General features: G+C 41.2%; 2 protein-coding genes across 2 annotated transcripts; one reads left to right on the forward strand and one right to left on the reverse strand.

Annotated features, from left to right (window-relative positions):
• Positions 1-869: 869 nt before the first annotated feature.
• Positions 870-3845, forward strand: LOC117972692 (uncharacterized). The gene is made up of 4 exons (XM_059029382.1): positions 870-968; positions 1826-1886; positions 2186-2349; positions 3070-3845. The coding sequence occupies exons 2-4, from the start codon at positions 1866-1868 to the stop codon at positions 3302-3304; spliced, it is 420 nt and encodes a 139-aa protein (XP_058885365.1). The 5' UTR covers positions 870-968; positions 1826-1865; the 3' UTR covers positions 3305-3845.
• A 2197-nt stretch (positions 3846-6042) lies between these two features.
• On the reverse strand, positions 6043-9217 carry LOC117406815 (kelch repeat and BTB domain-containing protein 7). The gene has a single exon (XM_034011138.3). It carries the CDS (start codon positions 8725-8727, stop codon positions 6841-6843), a length of 1887 nt encoding a protein of 628 aa, XP_033867029.3. The 5' UTR covers positions 8728-9217; the 3' UTR covers positions 6043-6840.
• Positions 9218-12774: the final 3557 nt, after the last annotated feature.

Consider the following 12774-nt stretch of genomic DNA (forward strand, 5'->3'; position numbering starts at 1 on the left):
ACCAAAGACAAGATACCAAGCCAGAATCCCATGTGTTCTGTGGATATCGAAGATCCCGCAGCAGTTGTCATTGAAGAGGAAGAGATTAACTCCAGTGTCTCAGCTAAATGCCCTGCTTAACAAGCTTCATGTCCCCACAGGGCCTTGTCAGAAACCTTGTATCATTTTCTTTTGAGAGTTGGAAAATGGATAAATACGGCCTTGCATAAAACTGGGCCAACTTCTGCTGCAGCCTGGATCTTAATGCACCCCTCTGTGTGTTATATTGAAATGTACTGGGGTTATTATAAGCACAAGCATTTAAAACAAGAGTCAGTTTGACCGAGAGTGTCATTGGGTGCTCCGTGTTATTCAACAGAACACTCTTATTTCAAATAGTTCCACAGCAACCGCGTGTTATAAAAGCTTCAAGTACCTCTGACCTCACAGCCACACACTTCAATAGGAACACACTGCTGGTGCCACCTTGTTTAACAGCATGCTAGAACAAGGTCAGTTTGTGTCACACCTGCTCAGCTTTAAAGCCCAAGAAAAAAAGAGATTGTACGCAGGATACATTATGACTTTCAGACAGAGTACGTTTCCCTGCCCCAGAACCAGAGCAATTGTACACCCTCACAGCTTTTTAATGTGTAGTCTTCATATTTCGTTTGTTATGCACATCCCACAGCAAAATGAATGTGAGGACGGCTACAACAAGATACCTGATTCACTTGGAAGAGATCGGACAAGGCACTGTTTACTACATGAATTCAGTTTCTAGGGAGCTGTATGCCTCTAAATGCTACCCATGCATGACAGGGTATGTAAAAGTAGCTTGCAACTTTAATGAATGTTCTTAATTGTTAACAGAGCGTATATTTGTTGTAGTTACAGCATGGTGACAGTGAGTTTATATAACGGCAGCTTTCCTTTCGCATTTCTTCCAGTATTCTGCACAGCTGCGCTTGCCGAGTTGCTCCTCATCTGTGAGTATGCCAACATCTCAATATGCTTTTGCTAGTTGATTATAGCTGACTGCAGCTCCTGGTTTAGGGGTTGAAATTCGACCTAGCTGTGATCATTATATACAGCCCCAGGGAATCCCTTGCAGGGATCACAATGACCAACCCCTTAGAGCAGTGGTTTTCAACCTGTGGTACGCGTGCCAGTACTGGTGCGTGAGAGGCTTTCAACTGGTACTCGCTCGTAACAGCATCGTAATGTATCAATCTGTTTGTACCACTGAATCACAGAGAAATGTGATGAGAGGTATTTGTTGTGAACTTTCAAAGTTACTGATGTGGAACCAACACAGCCACTCTGTGTTGTTGATTGTGGTGAACTCCTCGTCAAATAATTAGATGATGCCGTCACATTTTCAGTGAGAAAACCGGTTATAACAGGGTAGGTCTCTGTTTTACAGCAGCTGTTTAAGATTGCACATGGTTACTGGTACACCTGGTGGTCTCTGCTGGAAACAGGTTGAAAACCACTGCCTTAGACTACAATCAGATTTAACAAAATTATCATCCATGATAATAAATCATTATTATCAAGCCTCTCTTCAAGTGCAATATTACATGGCTAAATCTGATGCATCGAGAACTATAAGATACATTGTGGGGGGGCATTTTTGAAATAAGCATTAGTGTATTGCAAACCCAGCTCAGGACTGACACTATATAATACACTCCCTGCACCAGAGATGAGGCCTGTATGAGATCATATTCCAGCATACACAGTATCTTTATACAGATGATCTATTGTTCTAGGATTTAAATAAGTGTAAATTAGTACCAGATTTGCAGTTCTACATTAACTTTTTTTTTTTTTTTTCCAACAGCAAATCCAGAAACAGGAATAATTTGGAGAATTGATTTGAAATGCCAAACAAAGCACAAGAGGTAGGTAAGCCATTATAAACAGTAAAACTATATTCTGGATACATTTACTCCACAAAATTTAAAAAACCAACAACAGCTGGGAGTTACATTTTATATTGTGGTTAGAGCTCTGAACAGGGGCTCAGCATTGCTTGGGTTCAAGACAGGAGGGATGCTGTTGTTAAGGTACTTCAGTATAATTAAATAAATAGAGCTTACTGACTAAACTCCTCAAAATATGGTTATTGCATATAGAAACCAACATTATGTTTATAAAAAAAAGATGTATTTCAAACACGTGTGTCATTTTTGTACCATAGGATGCTGTCATTAATCTCAAATCTATACAAGACATTGCGAAGCAGCTGGGGTTTGAATGGACCATCATTGCTTATGAGCTGGGTCTCACCAGGGCAGAAGTGAGACAGTTCCATGCTGCTGCACATGAGAAGAAAGCCCAGGCTCAGAAGATGCTGGAATGCTGGTAGCGTGCTGCTGAATCACTCATTCTTTACCACTGGACACAAACACTGACAGCTCCCATTGTGTGTTTCTTTACTTAACCTTTGACATCAATCTCTTAGTTTACCTGTAAAATGTTCCTGCAAAATGTAGGACCTTCTGGAAAAAGACTGTACACATATCATAATGAATAAGTGAAAGTATCTCAGTGAACATCATGACTGAAACAAAGATACAACAGAAGGGTTTGCAGTCGTACATAAAAACAAATTCTTGTTATATATATATATATATATTTTATATATATATATATATATATATATATATATATATATATATATATATATATATATATATATATATAACCTCACGTTATCTCAGTAAAGAGAACACAAGAGTACTTGTTTTGAATACTGAAATGTACTTTAAAATTGTTAAGCTGCCAAACTGGAAAAAAAAGAAATAGTGTGGTCCATTTTAAATGCAGATTTAGAAGGCTTTTAATATTTAACATATTGTACATGCTGTACTTCATTTTGTGTTGGGTGTATATTCAGTTATTTTAAACTACAGTATTCCCTTCACTTGCACCAGTATTAGTGAATGCTGTTTTTTGTTTTTTGTTGCTGATACAACGAGAACATGTGTGTAGCCTGCTGATAGCATGTGCCACGCCTTACTCCCTGGCAACCGCCTACTGGAAATAGTTTAGTTTCATTTTACTTTTCAACTCCCCACCCAGGTATGAGAGATCGTGGAACAAACTGAACAAAACCAAACTTCTGCAGGATGCTCTGGAGCGGGCCGGCCGGAAGGACCTGGCTGATAAACTGCGATGCCTGCACTGGGGCCACCAGAAACTCAGCAACAGAGTAGAGCTCCCCTCAGCATTCCCCTTCCTCATCACTGTGCACAAAACCATCAACAACAGGGACGGGCTCAAGAAGATCAATGAGCTGAGCCGCAGGTACACTTAGACCATCAGCACACCTACCCTGGCCATTTGTAGTGTCCCAGTGTGTCAGCTGTCACAACATGCTACCGCTTTGCCTCAGATCAATGGATTAGACCCCTTTGTCTTTAATAAGAAGCGCACAGTTTCTAACAGTTATTGATGTTAACAAGTAAAAAAAAAAAAAAAAAGTCAATGATTTACCACTGGAGAAAATGTTTGAAAGTAGCAAAGCTAATAGGGGCAATTTTTTTTTTTTTTTAATCTAATAGAACCGCTCACAAAAACACCACACAATTTACCGTAATTCTACAGGTTGTATTGGAGAGAAAAAAAACTATTATTTTACTTAAACTGCTAAGGTTGTCCTTTCAGAGCAATATAAAGAAGGGTCTATTGGCAATGCGAGAAAGCACACAGTTCTGTGCTTCACTGATAAGGAATGACTTACTTAATTAGCTAATAACATAATTCATATACACAACAGATGCTTTTGAAAATTCAAGAAATGTAAATAATGTGCTAATAACACTGCATTGTTGAAATAATAAATAACGTATTTAGTGTCCCTGTCCTTTTCTATGTAGGTTTGCACTTATAACAATACTGGTGCTGGTGGTGGCTAATTAGGGGGCACTCCTCGTGCCCCACCATGGTGTTGAAAGACGCTGTGCAGTCTGAGGTGCCTCCTTTCCTTTGGGATTGCAAGTTAACCCAAAGTTCTGTTTAAACTCGGAATGTTGAAAGAGTTATTTTGGCGCCACCTGGTGGTTAAATATATTATTATTATTTTATTATTATTATTTATTTCTTAGCAGACGCCCTTATCCAGCGCGACTTGCAATTGTTACAAGATATCACATTATTTTTAAACATTAAACATATAAACATTACAATTGCACAATTAATAATTATAAGGTGTTAATACTGTACTTCTCTTAACCCTTTGTCGTTTTTTTCTGATATTGTTATACTGTAGTGTCAACTTAATTGTTGGTTAGCCAATAGCCATTAAATTCATTAAAGGGCTAAAGGGAAAGTTAGATCCAAGAGCTTATTTTTGTTGGACTTCAGTGTGACAGCTAAGCCTGTGTTTTCTGTTTAATGGCATGTGCTTTACATACATTCGCAGCCCACAAAAGCAGGGCCCGGTCGACTCTGGATCAAAGCCAAACAAGCTGATTCCCATATCTGTAGAATTCACCAGGTTACCAAAGCAACGATAAAACATGTGAGGCCAGAAACCAGCATGAAAAACAAGCAAGACTCAGTGAACAACGGGCTAGCCACCGTACACACGTCTGACTTGCACGCCTTTGCTAATTTAATTACACACAAGTGCAGAGCTGTAATCAGGAACAGTGGCTGCAGGACTACCTACAAAATGTGATTAAACGTGAGCTCTTTCTCTGTTGTTTCCCATTTAAGTAAATCAAGAACAACACCCTACTAACATATTTTAAACAAGCATTAAATAAACTGCTTCAAATCGTTCTTTCACCCATCAAGAGTTGGCAGTGATGTCATTTCAATATTCCTATTTAATACAAAGTGTGGCTGTGTTTGAGAGGTACAAAGAGGTGTACATGAGGCAGCTACATAACTTTGTAGTGCTATAACCTGGGCATGTAAAGGGCCCTACTCAAAAAAATGAAAGCAGCAAAGATGAAATATGGCATAAGTAACACCATGAACACACAGTGAAACTAACGTGTTAATCCAGGGAGAGCTTTCCATCTTTTTCAGTCCCGGTCGTCCCACCCTCCCTGTGGGCGGCACTGCCTATGGGCACTTTGATTGGGTGTCCCTGATATTATGCACATAATAAAATGAATATACTGTATCTGTTCATTTCAGGGTGTAAAGTCCTCCCTTGAAATACTCACAGTGTTAATTATGTTTTGGACAAAATGCATTTGGAATGCTGCTCCTTTACTTTCTGGGTACATTTTCATACATTCTCCATACAATTTGACTTCACTGTGGAAAATGCAGGCCTGGGTGTTTGGTGGTTAATTGCACATAATTACATCTTTGAAGCCGGTTTCATGTTTTTTTTTTTTTTGGGGGGGGGGGGGGCGGTGGGGGGTCACAGGTCAAGGAATACTGTGTGGTCCAGTGGTTAAAGAAAAGGGCTTGTAACCAGGAGGTCCCCAGTTCAAATCCCACCTCAGCCACTGACTCACTGTGTGACCCTGAGCAAGTCACTTAACCTCCTTGTGCTCCCTCTTTCAGGTGAGACGTAATTGTAAGTGACTCTGCAGCTGATGCACAGTTCACACACCCTAGTCTCTGTAAGTCTCCTTGGATAAAGGCGTCTGCTAAATAAACAAATAATAATAATAATGTCTACTGCAGGATTACAGGATTACTATAATTCCCAGCTATGATCATTATTACACAAATCAGATCGTAAGATTGGGATAAGGACTGGGGGCTTGTCAACGACAGACATTAAAATCAAGATGATGACTACCATCAACCTCGTCAAAAGTAATGAAAAACAGAATGCAAGAAAATATCTACAGTACCTGAGAAATGACTCAACCGTTTTGATGACATTCAGTAAATCACTTGAATATCGTTCTAGTGGTTAGAGCAAGAAGAATTTCTTGTGTAAATCACACACAGGAGTGAACTATTTTCATACACTGTGTAAACGTGTACCAGTCGTATTTTGTAGTCTGATGCTCTTGTATAGAAAATATTTGGATCTACCTCCCTCTGGCCCACTAAAGAAATAACTGGGAGGAATCAGACATGTGTCATGAACAGTTTATTAACTGAGAGCACAAAATGGCTTGTACTTTTTAGTCACAAAATTCTTGTAAGCCATATCAAAATATTAGGGGCTTTTATCAAACTGCTGTGAGTTGTAGCAAAGTAACAATTTCAAAGCAAGTAGGCTATTCTGAAGCATTTCCTTCCATACAAAACTATAAAAAAATCTCCCGCCCCCCTCCCCCTCCCCCTCCTCCCTGATGTAGATGTTGTTAAATATTAAAGGCTGATACACATTCCCCTTGGTTTAAGTCCATTACCATCACACCTACTCCTTCTGAGTCACACAAAGAGCTGTGTGAACAAAGCACCTGACACCTCTTTTCCATTTGGTATCTAAATCCAGTTGAACCAGGTGGCACTTGTCCATGTGCTGTTGTCTGTCAGCTAGTTTCATTCTTCTTGTTAGCAGCTAGGACCTCATGCTAAGCCGCACGAGTGTTCTGTACTGAATCAGGACATTTTTTGTCCGTCCCCCCGTGCCAAAAATAAAATAAACAAAAAGCAGTTAAGATGCCTCTCAGAGTGCATGCTACCACATTGAGGTCTGGGTGCTAATCAAGTCACATCTTTAAGCTTTCTGCACTGGTAATGGCTGGTTTCAAGGTTTTAAAATCTCAAGGGCCAAGCAATAATAAAAATGAAACCCAATAAACAAATGTAAAAGTATGAAATACAAACCCCCCACTACATTACTTGTATTTGTAACTTACTGATGCACACCTGTCAAACAAATATTATATGAATCTAAATACAGTGTATATGGGGATGCTGAGAGTGCTACCAGTTTTCATCCTCTGAAAACGAGCTGGAGCTGCCCGACTCAGAGTCGGCGTCACTCAGTCCTTCAAAGTCCCAGTCCGCACTGGACCCGCTGCGATCATCATCCTCCTCTGTGACAAAGTTCTGCCCCGACTCCAGACGCGTGGGGTAAATACGTGCTGTAAAACAGATGAACCCGTAAGAAAAGGCATAGTGCAGTAATCCAAGCATGGTCCCCATGTTAATCCACTGGTCGCTGGTGGGATCATACTCATGAATGGTGACCCTGTTTTTATTCCGGTGAGGGAGGGTGGTTGTGATGAGCATCAGCTTGTTGCCATGCCTGACGATCTGGTAGTTGCTGGTGTTGCCATCGACTGGAATGTCCCCAATCCGTCTCCATTCTCCCCGGGCTGGGCTGTACACTTTCATGACAGGGATGTCACAGATACAGAAAATCTGCTCCTGGAACACACAGGCTTCCTGAAACTCCGGCCGCTTCAGGGAGGCACAGTTGAGCCACTGGTTCCTTTCGGGCTCCAAGCAAAGCATCCTTTTGTTGCTGACAACATACAGGTGATCGTTCACTGTTACAATTTCAATTTTACCCAAGGAATGAGGCAGGGGAGCCACAAGCCTCCACTGATTCCTCTGAATATTATAACACTCCACCTCTTTTAACCTGGCACTCGTCAATGGATCGCGACCACCCAGGATGTAGATGTTCCCGTTGAGGTACCCAATGTCCATATCCGTCCTGTCCAGCAGTCTTTGTTCCAGCTCTGTCCAGTTGTTTTGCACTGCATTATAAATCCAGAGACGCCTAGAATGCTGCGAGGCCAAATACAGGTCATTTTCAGGTGAAACACAAACAGCAAAGGTGTCAATGGCCAAGTTAGTCAAAGGGGAGACCATGGTAAAGATTTCTCCCGCATAGGGGTCGTAACATAGAAAAGGTTCCTTAGGCGGTCCAAAGAATATGATCATTTCTTTGGCACTCATCCCGATCCTCTTTGCAGGGTTTTCCGAACTTGCAGTGACCTCACTGCATGTGGCTCCAGTGACTCCCTCCAGGATTTCCAGGCACTGTTTCTTTATGAAGGGTTTAGACTTCAGCCCCTCTATGTACACCTTCTCTTTCTCAGTAAAGTGGTGCCATCGTATACACTTCAGCACCTCTAATGCGTTCCCCACCTTTTCTGTCAAGTTTGCCTCTATCCACTGGATGGCTACCGAGCACACTTTCCTCTCGCTGTCCACATCCAGTGTATCCAACGCGAGGATTTCCTTCACTTGGCTCAAGCTCAGCTCACAAAGCTCCCTGCCTTTCTTACAGAAGTGCTGGAAGTTCCGGGCAATGAACGCCCGAGCCTTCTCCTTCAGATCATGATTGTCAAACGCGTCTGCAAACTTCAAGATCCCTGCACAGTTTGAAAGGTCAAGCCTCCTGGCCATGAAGTTGGAGCACGCTTGCCTTACGTATTCCAGCTGGAGCATGTTAGCTGATGCATAGAGTCTCTGGACATTTCCCTCGCTGATCGTTACCTTGCCCGTGTAACAGTAATCAATGATGAGGGACATCGACTCTGCGTCCACGTCGTGAATAGTCACTTTCTTTTGCTTGCTTTCATACAGTCCGCCGGTAAACATGCTTTTGAAATAAGGGCTGGCTGCTGCCAGGACGTTCCGGTTGCAGGAAAACAGCTTCCCCGTCCCGTTAGCGCTGACGCTGCTGCTGTTCCCCGGTAAGGCGTGCTGATACAGCTCCGAGGACTCCACTTCAATCGTCACGTCCACGAGCAGTTTACAATCATAGAAAAGCTTCAGTTCCCGGAGTAAACTGCGAGCGTGATTCGTGTCCTCTAACTCCTCCGGGCCAGTGAAATAACTGGAAACAGAGGCCATCTTTTGTATGTGTAAAAAAACGCCGGTGTCTCGGCAGTGTTATTTAATCGCAATACGTATTACTGATGTGCAGAGGGTTACAATTCAAGAATCCCTCCGGTGAACTACTGGCAAGCGTTTTTGATCACAAATAAAAAAAATGATATCTGGATCTGACGGTGATTGCGCTAGTGTTTGACCGTCAGGCGCATACTGTATTCCGACTGTAATGTGTAGCTACAATCCACTTTTGCACTTTAGACACGGTCTAATTTCTATTAGTTATTTCCCAAACGTTTATAAACATTCTCCTGTGTATCGTTAAAGTAACACATGTCAGTCTCCAAATGTAATTCCTTTTTTTTTTTTTTTTTTAACTCATAATACACTGACGTTTTCAACATAGTCACCTGCCTCTCTCTGCAGTGCCAAAGCTCCACAATCACATTTATTACTTCGCAAAGCGAGCGCGCGCACCCTAGCTTGTTGTTCTCCGCTCTGTACGGGTGCCCGATCTGGTCATACTGTCAGATTGTGATTGGCTGTGCTGTTGAGTGACGCGCCATGGAGTTTGGTTGACAGAATTTGCCCCACGTGGTTTGTTGTGTCAAATACACCGAGGAAAACCATAAAATACCAAATTACACATAACTACACACACATATATATTGCCTTTTATTTATTTTTTTTGCCAACGTGGTTTTTTTTGTTTATAGATAACATTGTACATTACTTATTTAATAATAATAATAATAATAATAATAATAATAATAATAATAATAATAATAATAATAATAATAATAATAATAATAATAAAAACAAGTTTGCAATTTCCAGAGACAATACATTTACAGTCGGTAAAATCTTTCTTTATACCCGTATTTATGTAGCTCTTATATACTTTGCGTTCATGTCTGGAGTATCAAATTGTTGTTAAAAATGACAGGTAGCCTGGTACAATACTCTCATAAAACAGAAGGATTAGTCCGCCCCCAGGGGGCGTTTATTGTTCAGTTATCAGTTTACGTAAAGCCCACTAAAACACCTATCATGCCGTACTATGAAGTTAAGATCCAAGGAAAGAATTTAAAACATCAACGTACAGTCAGTTGACAAAACAAAGTGTTTTTCTTTGTTTTTTGTGTTAACGTTACACATCAGTGCACATGGCTCTGATAAACAGACAGAGCACCACTTGACTGACAGGCTCGCAACCAATCCGTGCGCTCTGCTTTGTGATGGCGTATTATCGGAGATGTAAACTCACACGCCCATATTCAAGGGTGCGGTTATAAAACGTTTAAGAAAAACAGGGTGTTGCTTTTTTTCTAAAATAAAATTATATAATGTACTTACTGAAATGATTGCCATTTTCAAGGCATTTATAAAAATGTATTTTTTAAAAACCTCCAAGAGCGTTCTATCATGTTATTACCACTGTTTTACACCTCCTGTAAAGCTTAACTCATTTAGTAACAGATCATTTTTCAAACCCCAATGATAATTGCAGCTTTTAATTTCACTTTAAAAAAAATTGTTTCTTGATATTGTTTTATTGCGTATCTAATGTGTCTGGCTAATATCGAACCCTCTCACAGTAAACAAAACACAATCTACAATCTGAAATCACCATCTTAATAAACTACCATATGTTTACTGAGATATTGTGCAATTCAGAAAGGAGACAGCCACAAAAGATTTGAATTGAACGATTCTTTGTCTCATTTGACATATGACCATGCCCATGATGAAACGTAATATACTTTGGCCCATGGTCTTGTCCACTGGAGCTCGATAGCCGCCCCTATACGTGGGCTGGACTACGATGTAATGACTATTGATTGATGACAGCTCATGCCAGGGGGCAGGACAAGTGGCACTCTGGGCCACCTTCCGCCAGGACAAGGCACGCTGCAGGGTGAGGAGGACCAAACAAAGAAACGACATGGCGGCGTAGACGAGAGGGCTATTTAAAGCAACAATTTGATTACTGGAGATTTGAGGGTGACTTCTCCTTTCAGAAACACAACACAGTTTCCAATAAAACAAAGTGTAATTGTCAACAGTTCTCTGTGAAACAAAAACCTGCAGCTGTGCTCCGACTGTGCTGCCTAAACCTGGGCATGCGCACACCATATTTACACAGGGGTAGCGTAAAACCAAATGGAAACAACTTCAACAAGCAAGGGGCTTTCTGTTGATTTCCACCGAGATATCACACAATACCTTGCTTGATCTGTCCAGGCTTCCCACGGTGACCCCCGCACCTCATTGACACTTTTATGGCAGATCTCTTGACCGGAGGGTTGTGGGTTTAATCCCAGGTGGAGGATGTAAAAATAATGTGATACCTTGTAACAATTGTAAGTCGCCCTGGATAAGGGTGTCTGCTAAGAAATAAATAATAATAATAATAATAATACAGCTATACCCTGGAATCATAGTTACAAGACCATGCTATTTGTGTTCCTTCTTATAACGAGTATGGAAGTGCTAGTGGAATGGCATTATAGGGCAAATGGGAGTCACTGCAATGCTGCATTACAACTGATCCCACATTATAAAGGGCTGCCTTCCAAAGGGGAACGTTGTATTTGCATTGTCTGGTTGTAGATACACTGGTACAGTAGTTGCCTGGTGGTGTCAATAGGCACCGACAGTTGGATGTCACATTCCGTGGTAACTTTCTCAGTTACTGCTGTTTTCTACCAGTTCAAGAAGAGCCTCCGTTTCTGCTGACTTCAGTAGCTCACTGATCAACCCCTCCAGCAGTTCTCCACCACTCAGAAACTCCTGCCAGAAACACAGACGCTGTTATTGTTATTAATATTATTATTTCCTTGCTGATTCTTATTCCCCATTTCCCAAACCCTCCTAATGTATTTTTTGCTGGAAGTTGAGACAAGATCCCAAACTCCAAATTCTCCTTCAGCTCCTGCAAGGTGTTTCTTGTGCACTTTTACATGTCTGCAATGCTGTTGCGTATGCTGGTGAACAAGCAGTTATTGAGATCTGACTCCAGTTGAAGCACCTGAAGTTTCCGGGCACTTTGCCTCTGCTCCGTCTCTTTTTCTATGAGCTGTTGGTAAATTCTCGCTCTCAGCATCCTCATTGCAGTTTCCCTGTTTTGCAGCTGTGAGCATTCCTGCTGACACTCAACTGTTATTCCTGTTAAATGAAAAGAAATACACAGCCACAACTAATAAAACATTGTATGTGTTAGACAAGGAGACAATGGACAGCTTCATCATTATGATCACATACCCTTGCTTTGAAATCAGTATAAAAAAACTATATATATATATATATTGTGATAAATATGCAAGAGTAAGTAGTAATGCAACATAGAAAGGTGAGGTTCTATAGTTGCATTACTACAGGGCAATTTATCACAAAGCATATTTTGATACGTCTTTAAATTACCCCACAGAGTAGCTGCCGTAGGGCTCCACTTCTGGGTTGGCTAAAGGGGTTAATTAATAGCAGCTGGAAGGGGGGGGGAAGCATTATATAAGGTGGCGAATAGCGAGGTATGGGACTGAACAGCAACAGGGCAGTCTGTGCAGGAGAGAGAGCGTTATTCTTTGTGTGTAGAAACAAGTGTTTAAAAAGTATGCAATGTGACCAGGAGCGTGGGTTTCGTTTGCAATAAAGCATCAGACCAGGAATAAACGGAATACTGTGGAGGATACCAGCGAAACAAACTATGGACACGGGAAGACAACTACGGTGCAGCAAGGTAGTTGAAACAAACTTTTAATATTCTAAACGGGAGTATGGTTGGGATTTTAGAAGGAGATCTGTGTCGTATATTTTTACGCTGGGAGCTGTGAGTGAAGACAGCAGCCAAAGATTGTTTTATTCCTGCGGTAACACGAGCGTGGAGTGTGTTGACATTGTTTTTAAAAGCGTGTTCACTGAACTTGGAGTGCATGGTTCAGGAGATAACCTGCTTGTAAAATAACGCTGGCACCGGAGAGAAGTAGCGCTTTGCGCAAATCGTGCTTGTTTTAAGGACTGTGTACTATTCAAAAGGATCATCAGGACACGCGGTGATGAGAAATCCCT

The sequence above is a fragment of the Acipenser ruthenus genome, chromosome 8, assembly GCF_902713425.1.
Source record: "Acipenser ruthenus chromosome 8, fAciRut3.2 maternal haplotype, whole genome shotgun sequence".
NCBI lineage: Eukaryota > Metazoa > Chordata > Actinopteri > Acipenseriformes > Acipenseridae > Acipenser > Acipenser ruthenus.

What these genes read in the sequence shown, in the direction of transcription:
- LOC117972692 (XM_059029382.1), top strand. Translation starts at nt 1,866, where the DNA reads ATGCCAAACAAAGCACAAGAG. An exon ending in TGCCAAACAAAGCACAAGAG is followed by an intron (nt 1,887 to 2,185) that starts GTAGGTAAGCCA and finishes TTTGTACCATAG; the next exon opens with GATGCTGTCATTAATCTCAA. An exon ending in CAGAAGATGCTGGAATGCTG is followed by an intron (nt 2,350 to 3,069) that starts GTAGCGTGCTGC and finishes CTCCCCACCCAG; the next exon opens with GTATGAGAGATCGTGGAACA.
- LOC117406815 (XM_034011138.3), bottom strand. Translation starts at nt 8,727, where the DNA reads ATGGCCTCTGTTTCCAGTTATTTCACTGGCCCGGAGGAGTTAGAGGAC.